A 13536-nucleotide genomic window follows, 5' to 3' on the forward strand; every position below is an offset into this window, starting at 1 on the left:
TTAAAAAAGCATATCGCAATATTGGATTAAATGGAATTGAGTGAGTCTATTTGGCTGACAGATGTTGGTTAAGGGAAAAGAGAATTTTGATAATCATGTAGATTTGCACTGTGGTAGCACAGAACTTGCTGCATCTCATTTCTGTTAAAAAAAAACATATATAGGCTGGGCACAGTGTCTCACACCTGCAATCCTAGCACTTTGGGAGGCCGAGGCGGGCAGATCACGAGGTCAGGAGATGGAGCCCATCCTGGCTAACACGGTGAAACCCCGTCTCTACTAAAAATACAAAAAATTAGCCGGGCGTGGTGGCGGGTGCCTGTAGTCCCAGCTGCTCGGGAGGCTGAGGCAGGAGAATGGCGTGAACCTGGGAGGCGGAGCTTGCAGTGAGCCAAGATCGCACCACTGCACTCCAGCCTGGACGACAGAGCGAGACTCCGTATCAAAAAAAAAAAAAAAAATGTGTATTATATATATATATATGTGTGTGTGTCTGTATATATATATATGTGTGTGTGTATATATATGTATATATGGAGAGAGAGAATTTACTAAAGGATGTGAAGTACTGAAAACATGTTTTAAAAATTTAGTTGGTTCTTCTGCATTTAAAGAACATCTGAAATATAGCCATATTATGTTCTCTGCTGTTTAGATGTGGGTAGAGGAAGAACCACGGGATGGTGTTAGAGACATAATTCTAAACCCACAACATCTGTTTCCTAAACTGTGTCCTTTTTCCTTTCATGACCTTTTTAATGCTCGGTTACTGCTTTGGAAATGTGTCATATATTGGGATAGAACAAAACTCAAGAAGCACTGAAAGAGAAAGAAGTTAGAGAACCAAGAATTATGGAATCAGATATGAAACCTAAAAACCTAAAAAGTAAACACTAGTTGTCAAATTCATTGTGTCAACCAGTACATGTCTGAGTCTGAGAAAAACGAGAAAGGAAAGCAATGAAAAGCACTGAGTCACTGCAGATAAGGAATGAGTAAAGAGAGGAGCTATGAAGGAATCTTGGGATCCATGGGATTCCTGCTGTCATGGACTATAAAAAAACCATATTCATTGGTGCTGAAGAGGAGTTTTAAATTGTTAATGTTGAAATTTCAGATGTAGTAGGACTGGTGGCAACTAGGTGATGTAAATTTGTGGCTTGAGAGATGAGGTCTGAATTGATCGACTTAGCTACCGTGTAATTAGCAAACAGGAGTCATTGTTTGCTCCAGACACTACCAAAAGTGTAGGTAGAATTTGGAATTATTAAAATGGATTTACTGTCATGGTGAGACTTAAATTTCAGTAATTAAGGTTTTCTTCTAGTTTATTGTTTTGTCTTTTACTGGGATAAAATATTTGGAAACCCTTGATTCTTGGAAATCTGTACTATGCCCTCTTAAATACGGTCAGATGTATTTAGTTATGTTTGTTTTTATCAAGTGATTTTAAATTTTAAATGTTAAGCATAATTCGTATTTCTTTTTATAACCAGGAACCTTTTGAGGATGGCTTTGCAAATGGGGAAGAAAGTACTCCAACCAGAGATGCTGTGGTCACATATACTGCGGAAAGTAAAGGAGTCGTGAAGTTTGGCTGGATCAAGGGTGTATTAGTATGTATATATAGACTTAGTTTTATAGTTACAGCATATCTGTTGGTTATAAAATCTTCCTAATGTTCTCATCAGTTCTCAAGAGAACTCTTTTTTCTCTATGTTAACTGTCTTATCTGAGTGCTGTGGAAAACCAAATTAATAGCTTCTACCTCCTCTGCTTTTGGATATTAACTTCAGCAAAGGAGATACGCCATTTATTTTGCCAAATTATTCTTGATTATATTCTATATAATGTGTTACTGATGTATTATATTTCATTGCCTCTTGTGAATCTCATGCATTGTCACTCTTCAGAAATTAAATATGAAGACTATCAAATTGGGAGCATCAGAATCAAGAAGGCTGAGCAGGGAATAGAGCTGAAATATGCCTGCTTCCTTTCCCACTACCCCCATTATATTTTGAAGAGAAACGTATGGAAGTTAACAAGCAAGGAATACAGGAGAAATACTTAAATGTTGAGTTCACTTTGCTGCATAGGTTTAGATGGTTAAGGTTCAGATTTACTTCTGTTTTTCTGTGTTTGAATAAGCACTAAGGATCTGACTAAAATAGGCTAGATTGCCTTCTCATTGGGACTTTGGAAGCACTTAATAGGAGTTGTATTGGAATTTCAGGGAGAAATAGAGGGAAAAAATCACAATTTTAGTAGTAATTTTATTGCCTAATCCATAAGGTGAATGTGAAGCTTCAGGTAGTATTGTTTGCCTTAGATTTTAGTGTTTTAGAAGACTATGTTCTGTGTATCAACATAGCAAATAAAACTGAAAATAAATAGGGGAAACTTTTACAACTAATTTGAATTTTTAAAAATGTGAACAATTGGCATTTTGTATTGACAAATATTATGTAATACTTAAATCTGCTGAAGAAATCATGAAATGAGGATGTTATAAAAGAATAAGCAAAAGTTAAACTTGGATTGATAAAAGGGAATATGCACTACTTTTTTAGAAGGCTGAATTTTAAAAATATTTCTTGTATCTTTCTTGTTCTGTTGCTTCTGCTGCTTCACACAATTGTGATGAGTGCATTTATTTTCATACACACTTTTATATGTTACATTGTGTTTATATTAGTTCAAAAGTAAGCTCTTTTAAGCTCTTTATAAAAACTGTTAAAGAAAAGGGTGGGGTAGGAGTTAGATTTAAAACTACGTATCTTCTGTAGTTTCAAATTCATGTTGTTCTACTTTGGCTGGTTTAATGTTTACTGTATAATGTTTGATTATTCTTCTTCCTCTGTGTCTTGGCCTCTTTTTCCCTCTTAGGTACGTTGTATGTTAAACATTTGGGGGGTGATGCTCTTCATTAGATTGTCATGGATTGTGGGTCAAGCTGGAATAGGTAAGTGAAGTTATATCCTGCTTGATTTGAAAGTAAGCAAAATAACTGTGTCTGAGCTCTTAACCTCATAAAACTCAAGAAATTAGAGTCATTTTTAACTACATTTTCCTTTATATAAGATTGTTATCTTGTTGTTCCTTTTTTCATAATTCTGATTTGGTTTTTATAAAATGAGATCAAAATTGGGTAATTTATAACTTAAAATGTAGATTCAGTGTTCTTAGACCAACCATTTTTAGATAACGGCAGGCTTAAACAAGAGTAAGTATTCTCACTGTCTTTTCTTTCTTCGTAAAGGTCTATCAGTCCTTGTAATAATGATGGCCACTGTTGTGACAACTATCACAGGATTGTCTACTTCAGCAATAGCAACTAATGGATTTGTAAGAGGAGGTAAGTTGAATCTTTTTGTATCATCATCATCAGATTACTCTTACTAAACAGAGGTCTAAATTGTATTTTTAATTATTTTTTACTTTAACTGAAGCAACATACTAAGTCTATATAGACAAGAAAGTTGCTACTGAGCACTTCCAGACTAGCATATTTCAATGTAAAATTTTATATCAACTCATACACATATGCTTTAAGTTATTCAGAGTGTCTCGCAGCGAGAATGGAGCATCTACTTTGGTCTCTTATCCACTGGGCTGCATCTTAATTGCCTACTCCAAGGCTTGCCCTTGGATCAGTCAGCAACATGCTCCTGGCATTTGTTCAGCATTGTAGTGGGGTAAACTGATTCCCGACCTCCATCCCCTATTGAGGGAAACTGAGGCAGTATACCTTGCCCATGGTCTAATAGCATTGTGTGAACTATACCTGGGACTGTAAATTAATTAATATATTTATTTGGAGATGGAGTCTCACTCTGTCACCCAGGTTGTAGTGCAGTGGCATGATCTTGGCTCAGTGCAACCTCTGCCTCCCAGGTTTAAGTGATTCTTCTGCCTCAGCCTCCTGAGTAGCTAGGATTACAGACATGCACCACCACGCCCGGCTAATTTTTGTATTTTTAGTAGAGACGGGGTTTTGCCATGTTGGCCAGGCTGGGCTCGAACTCCTGACCTCAGGTAATTTGCCTGCCTTGACCTCCCAAAGTGCTGGCATTACAGGTGTGAGCCACTGCACCTGGCCCTGGGACTTTAAATTCATACTTTCAAGTCTAGCTTTCTGTGGGCACCATGAGGCCTCTCATTAGAGTCTATAAGATCTGCCTTGTGAGATTTTTACCCTCCCTAGGAAGAGGACCCAAGAGACTACAGGAGAATGGAATCAGGATCCCTGAAAACAAGAAGAAAAGAATTCCATTTTCCAAATCAAAACTCCTCAGTCAGAGTGAGAAGATCCCTGGAGAAAGGAGACAAAATGTCTGCCAGCACCTGTAAAGTCATGGTAGCAAATCAACTGAGAAAAGATCTATTTCATCTGCCTCAACTATTTTGAATATCCCTATTTGATGTTATATAACACAATTTCCACTTTACCTGCATCAAGTATTTGGGTGTGGGAGGGAAAGAGAGAGAGAACCAGACTGAGCTTTTCATTTCCCCCATTTGAATCAGACTTTTGGAAGGTAGAGATTTTGCAAGATTGTGACCAAAAAGCCATTTCGTTTTTCAATACCATTCGTAGTTTACATATATATATACCATTGGTAGCATATACATATATATATCTATATACAAATACATCTGCCTCATAGGCTTTGTGTGCAGTCTTCTGTCGTGGACTGCCAGGGAAAGTAGGAGAATGTGGAACCCACACAGATCTGTCCCAAAAAATGACTATATATTATAATTTTGCATGAGTTTCCTGAAAAATCTGTTCACAAAGGAAGAACCTAGAGGGTAAAAACCACTTGAAATTCTGTTATGAGATGTTCATACGATCAAGAAGGTGATACATTTGCTGAAATAATGAAACCCATAGAAGATAAAAGAGAAAGTTATTAATTTAAAGAATGACCAAATACTATGAAGCTTTCTTAGAAGGCATTCATTTTTCACTTAGTGACTTTGGACATCTGGATGGTCTTTATAGAATATATATGAGCTGCATCATCTGCAATTAGTGTTTTCAAGAGATTCTTTTAGTGAATGTAAGCCCCTTCCGTCTCCTCTGTATCTGACAGATTTGGAAACCCCTAACGTGATTTATTTTGATATCATGAAAAAAGTATTTTCCACATGGGAGAAAGTAGATACAGGCATAAAACTGAGATCACATTAAACCTGTATTCAGGATTCTAAATTGAAAGTATTAGTCTTAAAATTTATCCTGAAAGTACATATTTTTTAGTTTTTTCCATTAAAGTGACCTATAATAAATGACCAGCTCAGTGGCAATAAGCAATTCTTGTGCCCATGTTGTGTATTTCCACTCAAAAGAACCAGCGGACTTTAGAGAAAAAATTGATTCCTTATCTGGGCAGGAAATGAGCTTAGACACCTTTTCAGATCCAAAAGTATTGAACACTACTAGTTTCATGTCAAAAGGACCTAAGAGTCAAAGGAGCTAACACTGGCTAAAGTTTGGATAATTTGAACAGCAGTAATGATGATAACTGATTTGGATGAAAATATATGAAAATATGGATGTAAATCCATAAGTTCACAATGAAACAAACAAAAAATCTCACTTTTAACCTTTGAAACATACTCGGGAACCATCTTATGAAAATTGATAAATAAACAGTGTTGAATCAAACTCCTGAAAGGTTTCTTTCCTGAACTCAAGGTAACCAAGAAGTCGATGACATTTGTTCTTCAGATAATTGCTCTACATAATGAGTGAAGGAGGAAAGAGAATTAGAATATTCCAGCTTTGTATGGTTCAAAGACTTAAATCTAAGACCTGAAACCATAGAAATTCTAGGAGATAACATTGGAAAAACTCTTCTAGGCATTGGCTTAGGCAAAGAATTCATGACCAAGAACCCAAAAGCAAATTTAACAAAAACAAAACTAAATGGTACCTAATTAAACTAAAAAGCTTCTGCACAGCAAAAGAAATACTCAGCCAGAGTAAACAGACAACCCACAGAGTAGGAGAAAATATTTGCCAACTCTACATCTGAGAAAGGACTAATATGCAAAATCTGCAAGGAACTCAAATCAGCAAGAAAATATCAATCCCATCAAAAAATGGACAAAGGACATGAATAGACAATTCTCAAAACAAGATATACATATGGCCAACAAACATGAAAAAATGCTCAACATCACTAATTATCAGAGAAATGCAAATTAAAACCTCAATGAGATACCATCTTACTCCTGCAGGAATGGCCATAATTAAAAAAATAATAAAATAACAGATGTTGGTGTGGATGTTGTGAAAAGGGAACACTTTTACACTGTTGGTGGAAATGTAAACTAATATAACCACTATGGAAAACAGTGTGGAGATTCCTTAACTAAAAGTAGAACTACCATTTGATACAGCAGTCTTCCTGCTGAGTAATCTACCCAAACAAAGGAAAATAAGTCATCATATGAAAAAGACACTTGCGCACACATGTTTATAGCAGTAGAATTCACAATTATAAAAATGTGGAACCAAACTTAAATGCCCATCAACCAGTGAGTGGATAAAGAAAATGTGGTATATGTACACCATGGAATACTATTCAGCCATCAGAAGGAATGAAATAATGGCATTTGCGGCAACCTGCATGGAGTTGGAGACCATCATTCTAAGTGAAGTAATTCAGGAATGGAAAACCAAATCTCATATATTCTTATAAGTGGGAGGTAAGCTATGAGGATGCAAAGGCATAAGAATAATATAATAGACTTTGGGGATACGGGTGGAAGGGTGGGAGGTGGGTGAGGGATAAAAGACCACACAACCACACACTGGGTATAGTGTACGCTGCTTGGGTGATGAGTGCACCAAAATCTCAGAAATCACCATTAAAGAACTTACCCATGTAACCAAAAACCACTTGTTCCCCAAAAACTATTGAAATACATTTTTTTTAATTCCAACTTCTGTAAAGCTTTTACTTGATAGGAATACCTGTGAAGTATTGTTTCCCAACAAATTAAATCTGGATCACATTATGCAATATATCCAGGAAGCGTTTTATAGAATATCCAGGGGAGAGAGGAACTTGTTAAATGACAGCATAGGGTGATGACAGAAAATTCCAGACTGGGAATCTCTGCGGAGCAAGGAATTCTTATTCAAGGCTCGAAAAAAGATGGAGAGGGGACTTAATGGTTTAAAACAAACTTGAGATTCAATGTATAGGTATGAGTTTTGTTTGCCATTTTAGCTATAAACTATAAACTATACTTCTTGGTGGTACCAAGAATCCCTGAGTTGGATTTCCTACAACTCAACTGCTGAGGATTTGATTTTGACTGCCTACCTTGTAAGGGCTACTTAGAAAGGACGGTAATAGAGCTAGAATTATCCAGAGGATTGGTGTCTTAAAATGAAGTGGAAAAATGCTGTGGGAAGAATGATGTCTGGTGAACCCATCTGAACTTTTTGGAGACTGAAAGTTGACTATTAAGGGAATTAATAAGGAAATAAATTTTCTTAAAATACTATTCAAAGGTTGGGGAACATTGTGTTTATTGTTTAGTGATTTTCATTCAAAGAGCCCCATTTTAAACTTGTTGCATAGTTTTTAAAAATTAATGTTAACTAATTTGAGATAATGCCTATTTATCTTGATTCTTAACTGAATTTTAACGTGTTTATATTTTATTAATTGAATAATGTTTTATTCTCATCTCGAAAATTACGTGTTTGCAGCTTTGCAGAAGTAATGTGAATTCAGTGAACTTTCCCTAGTGTTGTGTACATTTTGCCATAGGAGAGATTTAATATTACTAATTAATTTTAACATTGGCTTTAACAGTACATTTTAGAGATTAAACAGATATCAATCTAGAAAAGTTGTACTTTGTTCTTAACTTGTAAACAAATGTAATAATGTCCAACTTTGAAGTCTCATGTAATGGAAACATGCAAGGTTTCTGAAAAAGTCAAAATGTAGAAAATAAAAGATGCTTAGTTTCAGGCTTGATTCAATTTTAGTAGTGATTTGGGGTACTATTTTTTTATTTTTATTACTATTTTTTTTTGAGACAGAGTCTTGCTCTGTTACCTAGGCTGGAGTAAAGTGGCACGATCTCGGCTCACTGCAAGCTCCGCCTCCTGGGTTCACGCCATTCTCCTGCCTCAGCCTCCCGAGTAGCTGGGACTACAGTTACCTACCACCACGCCCGGCTAATTTTTTGTATTTTTAGTAGAGATGGGGTTTCATTGTGTTAGTCAGGATGGTCTCAATCTCCGGACCTCGTGATCTGCCCGCCTCAGCCTCCCAAAGTGCTGGGATTACAGGCATGAGCCCCCGCTCCCGGCTGATTTGGGGTACTGTTTAAAGCTACTGGAGGCAGGTTAGAGAATCATCACTTACGTTCCCTGCCTTCCACATAAGAATAGCAGTGTCAAGCAACTGATAAAATTTACTTTATTTCTGCCATAATCCCTGCCTGCAAGACACATTAATGCTTTTCAGATTATTGCAGGCTACAGGGATTTTAGAGCCCTTTCCTTTTCTACGAATCATAGCAGTGTTCTTGAGAGCTTGGATTTTATAGAATTTTCACGGATCTGTGCAACAGGTTTTGCAACTTGGATGGTGCTGGCCAGCAGCCACCTTCACTCAGATCTGCATTTCCTAGATTACGCAGACCAGAGTTGTCCCATCTTTAATTAATCCGTGAATTTAGACTCACTCATAGAATAGAGGACAACTGCAGGCAGCCGTTCATAAGATGAAGACTGTAAATTCTTGGTTTTAATTCATACTGTATTATATGAACTGAGCAATAGAAAGGAAAGGTTTCTCAACCACTTTTTGCTTGGGGGCATTTAGTTGACTAAGTTAAAAGCAGAGGTCAGTATCTTTTCAGATAAAAGCCTTGGTTACATAAAACTTCAGATAGGTAGTTCTGAAGTTTCCAAAATCTAAAATCAATATAAACTTGCCTATTCCGTGATGAAGTTTTATGTTACTTGTACTTTAGTCAATCAACAGACAATTGTTGAGCATTTTGTGACAGACACTGGGTTTTTAACAGTGAAAGACAAAATGCTATGTTCTTGGAGCTTACATTCAGATAATAATAGTAGCTATTATTTTTTGAGACCTAACTGCTAGGCATGATGCCATGGTGTTGGCATACATTATCTTATGTAATGCAACATTGTGGTTAGTCACATTTAACATTCACGTGGATAGTGAGAACAAAAAATCAATTATATCCATTTTTTTTTATTATTATACTTTAGGTTTTACGGTACATGTGCACAATGTGCAGGTTTGTTACTTATGTATCCATGTGCCGTGTTGTTTTGCTGCACCCATTAACTCGTCATTTAGCATTAGGTATATCTCCCAATGCTGTCCCTCCCCCTTCCCCCCACCCCACAACAGTCCCCGGAGTGTGATGTTCCCCTTCCTGTGTCCATGAGTTCTCATTGTTCAGTTCCCACCTATGAGTGAGAACATGCGGTGTTTGGTTTTTTGTCCTTGCAATAGTTGACTGAGAATGATGTTTTCCAGTTTCATCCATGTGCCTACAAAGGACATGAACTCATCATTTTTTATGGCTGCATAGTATTCCATGGTGTATATGTGCCACATTTTCTTAATCCAGTCTGTCATTCTTGGATATTTTAGTCGGTTCCAAGTCTTTGCTATTGTGAATAGTGCCGCAGTAAACATACGTGTGCATGTGTCTTTATAGCAGCATGATTTATAGTCCTTTGGGTATATACCCAGTAATGGGATGGCTGGGTCAAATGGTATTTCTAGTTCTAGATCCCTGAGGAATCACCACACTGACTTCCACAGTGGTTGAACTAGTTTACAGTCCCACCAACAGTGTAAAAGTGTTCCTATTTCTCCACATCCTCTCCAGCACCTGTTGTTTCCTGACTTTTTAATGATGGCCATTCTAAATGGTGTGAGATGGTATCTCACTGTGGTTTTGATTTGCATTTCTCTGATGGCCAGTGATGATGAGCATTTTTTCATGTGTTTTTTGGCTGCATAAATGTCTTCTTTAGAGAAGTGTCTGTTCATGTCCTTCGCCCACTTTTTGATGGGGTTTGTTTGTTTTTTTCTTGTAAATTTGTTTGAGTTCATTGTAGATTCTGGATATTAGCCCTTTGTCAGATGAGTAGGTTGCAAAAATTTTCTCCCATTCTGTAGGTTGCCTGTTCACTCTGATGATAGTTTCTTTTGCTGTGCAGAAGCTCTTTAGTTTAATTAGATCCCATTTGTCAATGTTGGCTTTTGTTGCCATTGCTTTTGGTGTTTTAGACATGAAGTCCTTGCCCACGCCTATGTCCTGAATGGTATTGCCTAGGTTTTCTTGTAGGATTTTAATGGTTTTAGGTCTAACATTTAAGTCTCTAATCCATCTTGAATTAATTTTTGTATAAGGTGTAAGGAAGGGATCCAGTTTCAGCTTTCTACATATGGCTAGCCAGTTTTCCCAGCACCATTTATTAAATAGGGAATCCTTTCCCCATTGCTTGTTTTTGTCAGGTTTGTCAAAGATCAGATAGTTGTAGATATGCGGCATCATTTCTGAGGGCTCTGTTCTGTTCCATTGATCTATGTCTGTGTTGTGGTACCAGTACCATGCTGTTTTGGTTACTGTAGCCTTGTAGTATAGTTTGACGTCAGGTAGCGTGATGCCTCCAGCTTTGTTCTTTTGGCTTAGGATTGACTTGGCGATGCAGGCTCTTTTTTGGTTCCATATGAACTTTAAAGTAGTTTTTTCCAATTCTGTGAAGAAAGTCATTGGTAGCTTGATGGGGATGGCATTGAATCTATAAATTACCTTGGGCAGTATGGCCATTTTCATGATATTGATTCTTCCAACCCATGAGCATGGAATGTTCTCCCATTTGTTTGTATCCTCTTTTATTTCATTGAGCAGTGGTTTGTAGTTCTCCTTGAAGAGGTCCTTCACATCCCTTATAAGTTGGATTCCTAGGTATTTTATTCTCTTTGAAGCAATTATGAATGGGAGTTCACTCATGATTTGGCTCTCTGTTTGTCTGTGATTGGAGTACAAGAATGCTTGTGATTTTTGTACATTGATTTTGTATCCTGAGACTTTGCCGAAATTGCTAATCAGCTTAAGGAGATTTTGGGCTGAGACAATGGGGTTTTCTAGATATACAGTCATGTCATCTGCAAACAGAGCCAATTTGACTTCCTCTTTTCCTAATTGAATACCCTTTATTTCCTTCTCCTGCCTGATTGCTCTGGCCAGAACTTCCTGATAAAATAGACTTTAAACCAACAAAGAACAAAAGAGACAAAGAAGGCCATTACATAATGGTAAAGGGATCAATTCAACAAGAAGAGCTAACTGTCCTAAATATACATGCACCCAACACAGGAGCACCCAGATTCATAAAGCAAGTCCTGAGTGACCTACAAAGGGACTTAAACTCCCACGCAATAATCATGGGAGATTTTAACACCCCAGTGTCAACATTAGACAGATCAACGAGACAGAAAGTTAACAAGGATATCCAGGAATTGAACTCAGCTCTGCACAAAGTGGAACTAATAGACATCTACAGAACTCTCCACCCCAAATCAACAGAATATACATTTTTTTCAGCACCACACCACACCTACTCCAAAATTGACCATGTAGTTGGAAGTAGAGCTCTCCTCAGCAAATGTAAAAGAACAGCAATTATAACAAACTGTCTCTCAGACCACAGTGCAATCAAACTAGAACTCAGGATTAAGAAACTCACTCAAAACCGCTCAACTACATGGAAACTGAACAACCTGCTCCTGAATGACTATTGGGTACATAATGAAATGAAGGCAGAAATAAAGATGTTCGTTGAAACCAACGAGAACAAAGACACAACATACCAGAATCTCTGGGACACATTCAAAGCAGTGTGTAGAGGGAAATTTATAGCACTAAATGCCCACAAGAGAAAGCAGGAAAGATCCAAAATTGACACCCTAACATCACAATTAAAAGAACTAGGAAAGCAAGAGCAAACACATTCAAAAGCTAGCAGAAGGCTAGAAATAACTAAAATCAGAGCAGAACTGAAGGAAATAGAGACACATAAAACCCTTCAAAAAATTAATGAATCGAGGAGCTGGTTTTTTTGAAAAGATCAACAAAATTGATAGACCGCTAGCAAGACTAATAAAGAAGAAAAGAGAGAAGAATCAAATAGATGCAATAAAAAATGAAAAAGGGGATATCACCACCGATCCCACAGAAATACAATCTACCATCAGAGAATACTACAAACACCTCTATGCAAATAAGCTAGAAAATCTAGAAGAAATGGATAAATTCCTCGACACATACACCCTCCCAAGACTAAACCAGGAAGAAGTTGAATCTCTGAGTAGACCAATAACAGGCTCTGAAATTGTGGCAATAATCAATAGCTTACCAACCAAAAAGAGTCCAGGACCTGATGGATTCACAGCCGAATTCTACCAGAGGTACAAGGAGGAACTGGTACCATTCCTTCTGAAACTATTCCAATCAATGGAAAAAAAGGGAATCCTCCCTAACACATTTTATGAAGCCAGCATCGTCCTGATACCAAAGCCTGGCAGAGACATAATCAAAAAAGAGAATTTCAGACCAATATCCTTGATGAACATTGATGCAAAAATCCTCAATAAAATACTGGCAAACCGAATCCAGCAACACATCAAAAAGCTTATCCACCATGATCAAGTGGGCTTCATCCCTGGGATGCAAGGCTGGTTCAACATACGCAAATCAATAAATGTAATCCAGCATATAAACAGAACCAAAGACAAAAACCACATGATTATCTCAATAGATACAGAAAAGGCCTTTGACAAAATTCAACAACCCTTCATGCTAAAAACTCTCAATAAATTAGGTATTGATGGGACGTATCTCAAAATAATAAGAGCTATCTATGACAAACCCACAGCCAATATCATACTGAATGGGCAAAAACTGGAAGCATTCCCTTTGAAAACTGGCACAAGACAGGGATGCCCTCTCTCACCACTCCTATATCCATTTTTTTTTAACAAAATTAGTTTTTATGCAGATTCAACTTGTGAATCTTTAAAATGTCTACATAAGTCACAATTTTACGTACTCATATCTGTTTTACTTTTCTCTGAAATAATTGAATACCTCCTCATTTTTGTAAATAGATAAAGCCAAAAACATTGGAAATAAGGAAAAACTTTTTCCATGTACCGTGACAGAAAAGTGCTTTTTGTATTTGAAAAATCAGATAATCATTGATTGTCAAATTTTTTGTTTTATCCATTGTTTAACTATTAATTCCTACCATTATCAACAAGGAGTTCTAAGTTAGAATTCAGCTCCATAGTTCCTTTTTTTTAATAGCTAATTTCTTTGAAATTATAACTTTTCAGATCAATGAAATGTTTGAAGCAGCTGTAAAACACAGCTGTATTAAGAGGTTTATTAAATTTAACATAACATTATGTTTTCAGTTCAGTAGAACACTGTATTCTACAAACA

The 13536-nt window shown here is 36.8% G+C and overlaps 1 protein-coding gene across 4 annotated transcripts in view; it reads left to right on the plus strand.

The window, feature by feature from the left end:
- Positions 1-13536, plus strand: part of SLC12A2 (solute carrier family 12 member 2) — a 107372-nt gene that overhangs the window by 27382 nt on the left and 66454 nt on the right. For all 4 annotated transcript variants that reach the window (XR_004031618.1, XM_003259914.4, XM_030818401.1 and 1 more), the window contains exons 2-4: positions 1497-1616; positions 2890-2965; positions 3263-3358. Coding sequence is in view for 3 of the 4 variants with exons in the window: in XM_003259914.4 (XP_003259962.2) it covers positions 1497-1616; positions 2890-2965; positions 3263-3358 (292 nt within the window). In the remaining variant the exon portion in view is untranslated. The remainder of the gene's footprint in view (positions 1-1496; positions 1617-2889; positions 2966-3262; positions 3359-13536) is intronic.

This window comes from Nomascus leucogenys, chromosome 2 (genome assembly GCF_006542625.1).
Source record: "Nomascus leucogenys isolate Asia chromosome 2, Asia_NLE_v1, whole genome shotgun sequence".
Lineage (NCBI taxonomy): Eukaryota > Metazoa > Chordata > Mammalia > Primates > Hylobatidae > Nomascus > Nomascus leucogenys.